The following is a 13,165-nucleotide window of genomic DNA, read 5'->3' as shown; positions in this document are numbered from 1 at the left end:
CTTCTTTCCTTTCCTTTCCTTTCCTTTCCTTTCTCCTTACCTTACCTTTCCTTTCCTTTCCTTTCCTCTCTTCTCCTCTCCTCTCCCCATCGGGGTGGGGAAGGTGGGGGGGACATGACACGATCGGTGACGGATGCAGGAAGAGCCATAGGTCACCCGAAGCTATGGCAGCACCAAAACTCTGCTCTGACATTTTTAATACATACATGCAAACGCTGACCACACACTTTGTCAATGACATCTCAACAAGCAGGCATGTGCCGGGGTGAGAAAGCTAATGCATTGCAAAAAGAGAAGAGTGTGGGTATCTCATCAGCAGAAAGCATAACGGCGCTACTTTCAGTTAGCGACGCTGGGAGAAAAAAAAAAAAAAACATTAAAAGAGCGGGTGAGGGACTCTTTGACACCTTCATGCAAATGATTCCTTCAGCCATCTTGTCATTCTAAAAGCCCTAAATGAATCACTTTGAAAGTGAGAAAATCGCCCAGTTCGCTTAAGCAACAGCAGTTCTCCAAAGCCCATCTGTCTGCCAGTAACGGTGGCTTTAGGTGACTAAATAAGCAACTGCTGGTCTGTTGGGCAAAGGGGAAGATCCTCTTAAACTCTGTGTGTATTTGTGTACATACGCACAGCGCGCAGTGTAGATTAGGTGCTTTTATTAGCAAAAGGAAACAAAGAATGGGCGAATGGAGATTTGTGTGTGTGAGTGTGTGTGTCCGGTTGACAGGGGGATTCCAGACGCAGGAACATTCATCTGGAACCAAAGATCCCATGCTCACGTTGCAGTGCCCTACGAACACACACACGCACACACACACGCACGCACGCACACACACACACACACACACACACACACACACACACACACACACACACACACACACACACACACACGCATGCACGTATACACACACGCACGCATGCACATGCGCACACACACACACACACGCATCCATCTCATTTTTGTGGCCCAATCTGTAAAACCGAGGAAGGAAATGAGTATGTGAATGAGTGTGAAAGCACATTTAAAAGTGCAATGTGGTGTTTGAGAGTAGTTTTAGGGACTCTGTATCTTGTTACTTCAATCTAATGGTGAATTCCCGGAGAGGTGTTTAACCAGCAGCAAAAAGTGTCCCCGTCTAGTCATAGAAAAAGCCGATGAAGACTTAACCCTTTGGTGAAACCACAGATACAATGATTATTGTGTAACACATATGTAAATTCAATGGTAAACAGTGTGCTCTTCTGCATCTTAACTGTGAATCATCAAGCATGGTGACAAATTATAGAAATACCTGACAAAATACTTAACTCAATCAAAAAAAACCCCTTCATAACTCAGAGAAATTTTGATTTGCATAAATGACTGGATTCATTACTATGACTTTTTTTTAAAGACGCTGCCTCTTTAAAACGATTGTGACATTCTGAAAACTTGTCAAATCAGCAAGTTTCATCTTCACGTTTTTTTCTAAATGACATTAAATGCTGATTTAACTGTTAAATATGCATATACACCCTTTTAGGCTTTTGTGGAAAAAATGGGGGGCTGCACAGTGGCGCAGTTGGTAGAGCTGTTGCCTTGCAGCAAGAAGGTTCGGGGTTCGATTCCCAGCCCGGTCTTTCTGCATGGAGTTTGCATGTTCTCCCTGTGCATGCGTGGGTTTTCTCTGGGTACTCCGGTTTCCTCCCACAGTCCAAAAACATGACTGTCAGGTTAATTGGCCTCTCCTAATTGTCCGTAGGTATGAGTGTGTGCGTGCGTGGTTGTTTGTCCTGTGTCTCTGTGTTGCCCTGCGACAGACTAGCAACCTGTCCAGGGTGAACCGCCTCTCGCCCGGAACGTTAGCTGGAGATGGGCACCAGCACCCCCCCTGACCCCACCAAGAGACAAGGGTGCAAGAAAATGGATGGATGGATGGGTGGAAAAAATGGGCCGTCCATCCACACGCACGCACGCACGCACGCACGCACGCACGCACGCACACTCATACCTACAGGCTATTTCGAGACATCAATTAACCTATCAGAAACGTTTTGGACTGTGGAAGAAAGTTTGCCTCTGTGTTGAAACTCTGTGGTCACTGTTTTTTAAACACCAAACAAGAACTGAGAAAAGTAACTACTGCAGATATAAATTGGCAGGTTTCCCTTTCATACTCACTTACATAGGACTTCAGCTGCTCAACATTTGGCAGAAGGCCTTCTTTCCTGCTATAATGGTGCAAGCATTTTTATTTTCTGGAAGCTTCAGAAGTTTCAGTGTATTGTCCTGGCATTATTTATTGGTGCCCCAAGGAGCAATGTACAACTAGGCTTAAAATGAATCAATCTTTTATTGCCGTAGCATATTCTTGGTGTTGAGTTAGTCATGTGTTTTGAACCACTAACCCATTGAAAGAGCTAATGATGATTCATTTTCAATTCATCAGTAGTTTCCAGTGGTGTTTGATTTAAAAGCTCCTGTTGTACAGAGTTCAGGATGCCATGCACAGCAACAGTTTACAGGGGATTTGTTAAAGAAAGAGGCCCACAGCATCACAGATCTTCCACCATGCTTAACACCTGACATGACATGCTTTTCGTAATAATTCCTTTGTTACTCAACCACCTGGAGTACTTGTTCCTTTAAAAAAGAATCAATTTTCTTCTTAAAAATCAAGTAGAGTTCAACAAACTTACAATAAGATTGATCTCCCCTGACAACACTCTTAAATAGCCAGTTGACGAGTAGGTAGTGTGTAATAGTTGTTGTGAGAGACTTGGCGACCCCAAGATGCCAACCTTTTCTGCAGACGTGTGAGCTGTTAAGATTTTTTTTTTTTTGTAATAATTATTTAAAAAAATATTTTTAGGGGTACCAGAAATTTCTGGATGAAGTCCAACACTGCACTTTCCTATATTATTCAGTCGATATGTGAATATGCTACCACAATAAAATGTATTTTATGACTTTTTGCAAATCTTTAACAGGGCAACTATAAATATGTACAGGACTTTCTGTCAACTCAAGTTGACATGGAGAGCCTGACACCTTTTAAAAAAGCAGAGATGATAAAGTGTTTCAATGCACTGGAGCAGTTGGGAGTGCATAAGAACAAGTGTAAAAATGAACAGTTATGGTAAATTCTATGTAAGGAATTTTATACATTATATAAAATGCATTGAAACTTCTCTTTGAAATGTGAGAAGAAGTTAAAGAGGTATAAATGCTTTTGCAAGACGCTGAATGTAAATTGCTTGACATGTTGAACTAAAAGAACCTGGATAATCTAGATATGTTCAACTTGGTATGAAGAGTTGTAGTAACGACCAGATGATTTTTTATTGTTTGTTGATGTTAGACATAAAATTAGTGACACAATTTTCTTTCTTTTTTTTTTTGTTTTTTTTGTTTAGGTAAGGAGCTTCTATGGCTGCCCACACTCATCTTCAAAGTCACATCTCTCTTCCTTCAAAGTTCTTCCAATGACTCTTTTCAGAGTCCCTTTCTATATTATCAGGTCATCAGAGCCTCGAGTGCAACAGTTAGACATCAAAGGGCCGACAGTGGGAAGGGAGGGGTGTTTGTCTCTCCTCATCTGTCCCATCCCTCTTTGCAACAGCCACCGAGGGATTGCTGAAGCAGGCCACAAAGGGAGGGAGGAGGGGTGCCTCACTCTCACTTTACACAGAGAAATCCAATCGTTTGGCAGAGCTCTTATACGCTATTCTCTGATGCCCTGGTAGTGCCAACCTTAACACATTAGACATTTTCTAATTCACATGTGGAGGGGGTTCAAGGGAGTGTGTGTTTGTCAATCAAAAGATGTTGCTCAAAAGGGATACGCTCCTTGTCAAGTGTATGGACTAAGAATGTGGAAGCAAATATTAAAGTAAATATTTATTAGTTTAAAACTTTAATTAATTAATTTTATGTTTGCTTTCAATAAAAAAAAAGCGAGTGCACAGATTGACAGAGACTGGAGGGAAGCGACATCTACATCCTTGAGCATTCCTATTTTAAAGTCCTAAACAGAGAAACCGCACAGTTGGAAATGCTTGGTTCGATAACATTTCTGTTCAGACAGCCAAAGAAACTTACCACTGACGTGAGCGCCATCTGGAAGCTGTAGATGCGGGCTAAACCAAAGTCTGCCAGCTTGATCTGGCCTCCACTGGTCACCAGAATATTCTGGGGCTTCAGGTCACGGTGAACCACTCGGTGCGAGTGCAGGAAGTCCAGCCCCTGAAGCAGCTGGTACATCATATCCTGGGAGTCAATGAAATGAAAGGAGAAAGTAGACAGGATTACGAATATTGTAAAGACACTTACAAAAAGGAGGTAATTGAAAACAGAAATGCATTTAATAAAACATTTAAAAAGGAGACTTTTTAAAAGTTTTTTTACTCTGGCTTTCTCTGAGTTTTATGTGCATGGAAGCCATATTGGATTTAAAGCCATGGTTAGTGGAAAATTAACCTTTCCCACTTGGATTGTTGCCTCCTTCTCTAAAAGATGAAGTGCCAAAGGTCCCAAATGTTTCCCTTTTTCGTGACCCGGCAATATGGTGTTACTTAGAAAAGTTAGCTTGTACTAGACTGGTAATTATAAGTTTTAGAACCACTATACTAGTCTATGTTTAAGGTTCACAGCACACACCAGATGTTTGGTGTTAGATAATTGTTTACATGTGCAGGTTTGAGTGATTCAGTGTGAGCTGTTCAGTTTGAATGCTAGCAACAGGTATCTTCAAAAACCCTCCGAAGCAATGTGGTTTCTGCTGCACAGTAAAGTATTCGACAATAAAAAAGGCCTGACAGGCAACAACTTAACGTGTGAATTCAAAATAAAAGCTAAGACAATCTGGGAGTGAGAGAGTTAACGTGAAGAGGCCCATGTCTTTTCTCATCGACTGTGGCAGATGTTTGATAACTGACACACACACACACACACGCACGCACGCACACACACACACACATACACACATACACCAGCGTCAGAAAGAGGCCCCTGCTTTGTGCAAGCACAGATCTCTGTTACTAAGCAGCTGTCCTTCTTTAGTTAATTGGTGCTCGCTTTCTTTATATGCCCCAAATCTGACCTCAAACTGCTGCAGCGTTGGCACCACGTTCATGACGAACTTTCAAAGTTAATTGTTGTGAAAACGAATGAACAGTGTCGAAACCAGCTCAGACTTGTCCTTTTGAAACCAAAATACTCTCAAACAGGTCTGACACCTATAAACAAATAAGTTATTACAGGTAGTTTTGACAACGCAAGACCAAAGAGTTCAACTGATCCCTCGCTCTCTCCCACAGTCTCTGTAATCTGCTTTTCTTCAAGAAACACATTCTTGCTACAGATGTACACCCCGTAAACCACCTCAAAGCTCCGCACCGAGACCCCACAAGTGACATGGACCTGAGCCCACAGCTCTATTCAGTAGCCCACCAGCTGGCGTGTGAGTCAAAGGAACGGGGGTCTGCGCACTCAAGCAAAAATGATCAGCAAATGGTACTGGGCTGGCTGCTGTTTTGGTCACACTACGCAACTCTGGATGTGAAGATTGACGTGCTGCTATACACAAAAAACAAAAAGGAAAAAAATGCGATATCTGTGTTATCGTATGTGTGTTTTCACTGGTCTGTGTGCAGGGGTGTGCACGCGTGTGTGGGTGGGTGTGTGTGTGTGTGTGTGTGTGTGTGTGTGTGTGTGTGTGTGCCCCCCGACCAAGAACAGGATGCAAAAACAGACCTTCCTTTCTGCATCTCCATCCAGCCATGACCCACAGAGAAGGGCAGCAGACAGACAGGGTCGTAGGACAGAGGCAGGCAGTTGGTCACTTTGTGCGCACGCGTGTTTGCGTGTGTGTGTGTATCATGGGGGGCTGACACAATAGCATTCCCCCACCCATCAGTTCCTCTCTCCTTTAAATAGTCATTTCATCGTGCTTCCTTTCAACAGCATTTCCTTGTAAACACTAATTATCTCATGAGTGTGACTCTTAAATGTTAACAATCTAAGTTTTCCTGCCCTTCTCACTTACAGTGCCTTGCAGAAGTATTTCTATCCTTTCAGCTTTTCCACATTGTCCCATTACAACGACAAACCGCTATGCATTTTATTCGCATCTTTATATTTCAATAGACAAACAAAGTTGTGCATAAATAACTGCAACAACGACCCTAGCCTCCCAGAAATGTTCTCCCAGGATTTCTCCTTCCATCTTCCTGTGACGGCCCCCCCATCCCTGCTGAAGAGCCCCCACATAATGGTGATGTCCCCACCATGTTTTACAGTGAGTATGGTGTGTTCACAATGAGACGAAGTGTTAATTTGCAATCTTGTATAGCAATCTTAATGCAGGTCAAAAATATGTTTGGCTGCGTTCTCTATGTGGCTTGTGTTAACTTGCAAATGGCCCTCATTGATTCAGCGATTGCTTTCTTTCGGACAATCTCCCATAAAGTACAGATCTGTGTATTGCACAACTATTATGTATCCAGAGGATAGATTGTTCCACCTGAGCTAAGCTAAGAAGAGCTCTTGAATGTTTCTCCACATAATGTTCTCCTGTCAAGTTTTAGATGGACGACCAAGTGGCGGTACGTTTGGAGTCTTGTGAGATGTTCAAATCTTTTAAAAAAGTTTTAGAGTTTCGTTTACTTTAAACGTTTCCAAAACTTTCTCTCCTGACCTGTCTGCTGTGTTCCTCTGTCGTCGTGATGGTGGTTGTTCACTTATGTCCTCTAAAAACCTCCGATGCCATCAGAGCTGTAGTTGTACTCACATTAAAATGCACAGGAGTGGACTGAATTTACTAATTAGGTGACCTTAAAAAGCAGCTGGTTGCATTTTTAATAGGTATCAGAATAGCAAGTATCGAGCACAAATTAATTCAATGTTTCACAGATTTTTCCTTGTAAGCATTTTTGCCTACTTTGTGTGGTTTGTCATGTAAAATCCCAACAAAACATAATGAAGCTGTCGTATAATATTGGTTGCATGCAATGTTATTGATATATCTAACAGCGTGGTTAAAAGTAGAAAAACATATTTGCTTCATCTGATGTGGATTTTTGTTTAAGACCTAAAACATCGCTAATGGGAAATAAAAACAGGAGCATCATTAGACCCTGAATAATTAAAAACAGGAACAGTATTTAAAAATAAATAAATAAAAAAGTCAGCACACTGCAAGAATCAGTCAAAACATGGCTTTTGGAGGTCCCCTCCTTTTCTGATGCAAATGTACCAGAGGCAGCCATATTGTTTATTGTAGTTTGGCACAATATAGGACATCTGCCGGTTAACGTTAGTGTAATTCCCTGCCCATGCTTCATTAACCTCCCCCTTCTCGGGCCCACAGAGTGTAGCTGTGGAAGCTTGGACGATGGCAGCCGAGGAGGGTGGGCGAGACCCAAGCGCCGGCCCGGCTAAGGAGAGCAGAGCATGGGGCAACCCGGCTGCTTGATGTCCTTCCAGCTCATTTGATTCCTGGAGGAGGGCCTCTTTCATCAATGACCATGTGGTGGGTCTTGAGTCTGAGTGGGTGGTGTAGGACGGGGGGTGCTGAAGTGGACAAGCTGGGCCGATGTGGGGGTGTCTCTTGCGGAGGATGGATGGATGGTTTTGAGGAAAAGTGTGGCTGTTCTTTTTTTAGTTTAGGGCCTTTGGCTCAACATGTTTCTTCTTGGTTGAGTGAAAACATGTTCACATATTCAACACCGAAACTCAAGCAGGAACTAATAGGACGACCGGGTCAACAATATGTTGTCAGATGGTACAGCCAAGTGCAACTAAAGTTGTTTGGGAGGGGGTAGAGGGCAATGGGGTCACTTTCAGGTCAGTGTGCAGTGTCCACTCTCCTAGAAATAACAGGACTGTGTCTATGATGTGCCGACACTTCTCGTCCTTTTGTCTTCTTAAGAGTCCAGATAAACAGATGATGGGAGAAAGCACAAGGAGGTGGGTGTCTAATGAGTCTTCATGCTACAAAGACAAGTTGTCTGACCACTTCTTGGTGCTTAAAAATCTTCCTTGCACTTCACCCAAAATGAAACAGTACATGCACGAATTTAAACGTGATGATGTGTAACTTTACAAAATGGAAAACTACAGTGCGCCATGCAGTTGGGGACTGCAATGATAGGGTTAAGAAAAAAGGCAGGATTCAATCTTTTTTTATTTCCCTTCCTTTCTTGTGCCATCTTCCTTCCCTTTTGGTGTTGTTTGTATTGTGAAGATTATATTTTGGTCCTGCAGCAAAACAGTCAACTTTTGTCCAAGTCCCTTAAAAACTGTAAGCACTTTGGTCTACGGTACAAAATTTGCTGCTGCATGGATCAGTAAGTGTTAAAAATAACTGTAGATAAAACTAACATGGTTTTGGACACAACATTGTTGTGCCTTTTGGATCCAGAAATCCCCAAGAGGTAAAATAAGTTTTATGCTTCAGGCATAAAACTACATTTAAGAAACAACTTAGTGTGATTGCATGGTCATACACAGAGCAACCATACAGACCTAAACCAATCTGCATCTTTTCTAAATGAGTGCTGTTGTAACATCTCAGGACGGGGAACATGTTTAATGCTCATTTCAGCTTCATAATGTGAGTTACAGTTCCTAAAGACAGCACTGAACTTATGACTGTGTCTTTAAAGGTCCATTTCTACATTATTGCGCTTGGAACAGTTATAGAGTACATAATATACATTACCTGAGAGAAGGCAAGTTTAAAACGTCCACATTGTTCAAGTTAAACTCACATAGTTAAATATACTTTACTGGCACATATCGATGCATGTTAGTGCTCAGTTCATAATTGGAACAAACAAATTTCTTTACACAGTTTTCAAATTTTTGCAGAAAGCCTTTGTTGCAGAAAATTACCTTCAGTATGAAGCTGACACCGTCTCGTTTCACCAAAACAATCATATGTTCAAGGTGATGTGCAATATTAACTTTCTATGCAAGCAAATTGTGTTTTTCAGGTAGTCGTGTATCTCCTACATAGCTTATTACAAAATGAAAATAGGAGTACTTTTATGTTGTTTTTTTCTCAAACGATGGTAATCTTCCTCCACTTTTTCCATCATGGCAAGATTTCTGGGATGCATGATTGACATTTGTTCTGTGAACAGACTTTCATCCGAGTTGTGAATCTCTGCAGCTCCTCCAGAGTTACCCCAGGTTTTCAGTTGTGCCATATTATTTCCAGCTTCAGTTAATTGACTGAACAATGCTCATGAAGAGCGTCTAAATTTTTTGTAATGTTGCATAACTTAACCCTGACGTAAACATCTTCACATCTTCATCCCTGAGCTGCCTGGTGTGTTCCTTCATCTCTGTTATGATATTTGTTTAGTGATGCTCTCCAACAAATTTATAAGGCCCCCACTGCTCAGTGGTATTTATATTGAGGATAAGATACACTGAGGGCCATTGTGATCACAAAAATTCACAATAAACTGATACATCCAAAGAGACTTTGTATCAACGATCGGGATTAAATTCAGTTAAAACCTCTGGTGTAAGCCACCTGAATCATCTGCACTTAAACAACATTTCTCCCTGACAGAAAACGTTCACACATAAACCCGGCCCTCAGGTGACAGTCGGCGGTTGCTATGCTGCTAGAACGTTTCCAAGTTAAATTCGACACTCTGCACTTCCCCGGCCTCTTCATTCAAACATAAATAATATTAATTTCCAATATTGTTTGGGGCACATCTGCAGACCTCAGGGGGAGAAACTTGATAAACGAATGTTTAAAAGGGAGAAAGGGGATTTTTTTTTGTCAGAGAGGTCTAAATAAAAGAAGGCAGTAATTGAGAAAACAAGAAGGAGGCTAACTCACTTCCGACCTTCCAGCAAATTGTAAGTGGAAACCTCTTAAATGTGTTTTTTTTTTTTTTCTTTTACAAAAGAGCAGAGATTTCCTGTTAGGTTTAATAAAACAGCTGATAAAAACATTATTCTGACTGATCTATTTGGTAATCTTTTTCTTTTTTTCAGTACAAAAGTAACTGTTTTTTAATTGTTCTGTCTCCATCTGTAAGAAAGTTGGCGGGCAGGGTCAAAATAGAGACTGAAGGGAGCCTCTAATTTGGAGCCCATCTGCCACATGTGCTACTCTTCTGATGTTAGAGGAAGTCCTTCATGTCTGCTGTGACTTTGGTCAAGAAAAATTCTCAGAACCAAAGAGACATAGCTGTGTTCAACCAGAGCTGCAGCCACAGGGGATTAGCCCAAAGCTGCTTTTATGCTTCAAACGGAAACAGCGTAGTACTTTAAATTGGGCATCAGCATAACTGTACTCTCGTGACACAGGTGCACGCCTAAATGTCATGAGGTTCTAATGGACGATGGTTTACCTTAATGGTCTCAGGTGGTACGCCGGGGTCAGGAGCCTTCTCCAGGTATGTGGTTAGGTCCTGATCCACATGCTCAAACACCAGCGTGAGCTTGGTTTCTCTGTCAGTCCGAGAGACCGTGCAGACGTCGAACAACCTGCACCAGGAGAACAAGGGGATAATAATCACTGACCGCCACTGCTATGAAGACGGCCACAGTATTGAAAACGTAGCTTATCTTATTAAAAAGAAAACATTTATTTTCCTTTCCAAGTTATTTACTTGCAGGGTTTCTACATTTCTACGTTTTTAATACAACATTTTCACCATGAAAGCCAGATTACTGTGAAACCACATATTTAATTATATCGCAGAAAGCAATCTTTTTTTTCCTTAACTATCCAAAATAAGTTAATCTTTACCTGTTTTTGGTCAGTTGGCATTACTAAAGTAAGTTTTATTTTTCAAATATTCAAATATTTAAACACATTCTTATTAAGAAATGTACGTAATTTACATAATGACCACTGGGAACACCATCCCAGGTGTTAAGTAGAGAGGAGGCAGCATCATGTTATGTTTGCTGCAGGAGGGAACGGTACTCTTTGTATGACATCTTTAGGAAATAATCTTGTGATGAAATGTGTTCACAATAAAATATTAGCACAGTAATCGGTATTTAATCATCAAACCTGCAAACATTAAAGACTGAAAGGAAGATGGATGGACGACAAGAACAGACAGATAAACCGATGAACAAATAGAGAGATACTGACAGACTTTGTTCAACTATTAATCATTAAAGCATCCCTCAGATTAAATATTAGTCTTGTTATTCATTTTTTTAAAAATCAATCTTAAAAATTAATCCTCCTAATCAAAGAACAATCTCACTTAATACATAAAAAGATAAAGAGATTTTGGTACATCTATCAAATTAATAACATGTATTAAATGATTATGTTTATTGCTAAAAAAATAATAATAATAAACTGATATCGCTTAAAGATTTATGATTGGGAGTGAACGTTGAGATTCTAAGATTTCTGATTTCTCTCTGGAGCTTGCATTTAGAGATTTACAGAATTATTATTTGAAGTCAGAAGTAATCATGTTTATTATGGACTCTTAAAGTTTATCTCAATTTCTAAAGTATAAAAAAAATAATTCGATTTAAGGGAAATTTCAACAAGTATTTACAGGGATTTAAGCAAACAGCTGAATGGTAGCACAGTATTAAGGTCATAAAAACATATATTTAGAGTATCGGGATTGTCTGCAGAATTAGGGGTTAATCTGACAAGATCTGAAGTCATGATGAAAGTGTAGTGGAAGTAGATATAAGTAAACAGTCAGAGCTGCATTGGATGGAATAAATTCAAGAGGTTATATTGACGAACGACATTTTAGTAATTAGAACAGGTAATAGCATCTGGAATTAAAAATTTTATTTTTTTCTATATTCAATAAAACCTGGAAAAAAACTTCCAAAGCACTCCAGACAACCAAGGACTATATGAGTCACTGTATTTACAAATTCTTTCAGATATTAAGTACAAAAACAACCAATATTTCAACCACATCTGCAATAAAATAATAGAAAACGTTATAAGATGTTACGGCTTATGCTTTATGTAAAGAAATCAGCCTGGAGGTGGGGAAAATATGCAATTTAAGTCCTAATGTCAGGTGCCATTCTTGGACGACGGTGCCAAGGACCAGTTGATCACGTCACTGCCAACACAGTGAGTTTTTCCTCAGAATATGAGATTAATGAGACAGTAGTATCTCACTGCAATAATAAACTCACTGCACCTTTGTATGTAACGGAGCTAACTAAAGAGTTCAAAGTGGTAGTCATGTGACTGGACAAAAACAGTGACCGACTGGTTGACATTAATTTAAACATCTTTTAAAGATCTATCTGAATCTTAACTTTCTGTTGTATGTTTCACCAATTCTGATAACGATGCGGCGATTTTGCAAACATATTAACTGTGCAACCTTAAAGATCGGTGTTACGAGGCTGGATATGTTTTTACTACACATCCAGCCTAAGCCAAGAATCCCGATTATGTCGGCAGACCTGCCAAAGCCAGCTTTGATGAGAAGCTGAAAAAGAAAAAAAAAAGAAAAAAAGCTACCCAGTATGTTCAACTCAAAGGGTTGGGGACTATAAACAGCATTCCTCACCCAGCGCTATGACAACTCCTCAAACTCTGAGTAGTCTAGAAAAGCATGTTGTCTGTAGCTACAGCAGAACTGGAAACTTGCACCACAACAATACGGAGGATGTAAAACCGAATGATGGATCCACATCTGACATCTTGTAGCTTATAGTTTCACTCAACATTGATAAAGTCATCTTTTTTTCTGCACAACACCATTGAAAGTACCACTGCATTGACTACACAAACTCTTTTTCACCCCATACATCCACTACTTGTTGCTTCTCAGCTCATCTGTTTGTTTCTTTGAGACACCGACAAAGCCACTGCTGCCATCAACTGTGTGCTTTTTCTTTAAGATAGGAAATACCGCTAGGTCAGAGCATCCATCTTTTTTAATATCTGATCTGTCTTTTAAAATCTCCATTCAGTCCCAGCAGATGTCTGCTCACACTGAGTTGAGTTTTGCTGGAGGTTCCATCATTTTAAGAGAGCGACATTCCTTTTCACTGTCGCCACATGCTTAACCAGGGTAGAGAGAGGCTGCAAAGGCAGAAACTAAGATCACTTTTTACCAGATGGCATAAAGTGAATCTAGCTGCAGTGCATTGTGACTAGGATCAAATCTGAATGTATGTAACTGAAGATAAATGTA

The 13,165-nt window shown here is 40.5% G+C and overlaps 1 protein-coding gene across 2 annotated transcripts in view; it reads right to left on the bottom strand.

Moving 5' to 3' along the window:
• cdk6 (cyclin dependent kinase 6) overlaps window positions 1-13,165 on the bottom strand; it is a 43,838-nt gene that overhangs the window by 24,975 nt on the left and 5,698 nt on the right. For both annotated transcript variants that reach the window (XM_008421743.3, XM_017307286.2), the window contains 2 exons: window positions 10,364-10,499; window positions 4,086-4,253 (listed from right to left, as the gene is read on the bottom strand). In XM_008421743.3, coding sequence (XP_008419965.2) covers window positions 4,086-4,253; window positions 10,364-10,499 — 304 coding nt within the window. The remainder of the gene's footprint in view (window positions 1-4,085; window positions 4,254-10,363; window positions 10,500-13,165) is intronic.

Source organism: Poecilia reticulata, chromosome 11 (genome assembly GCF_904066995.2).
Source record: "Poecilia reticulata chromosome 11, P_reticulata-male-v2, whole genome shotgun sequence".
NCBI classification, from domain to species: Eukaryota; Metazoa; Chordata; class Actinopteri; order Cyprinodontiformes; family Poeciliidae; genus Poecilia; species Poecilia reticulata.
This window is presented reverse-complemented; position numbering and strand designations above follow the sequence as displayed.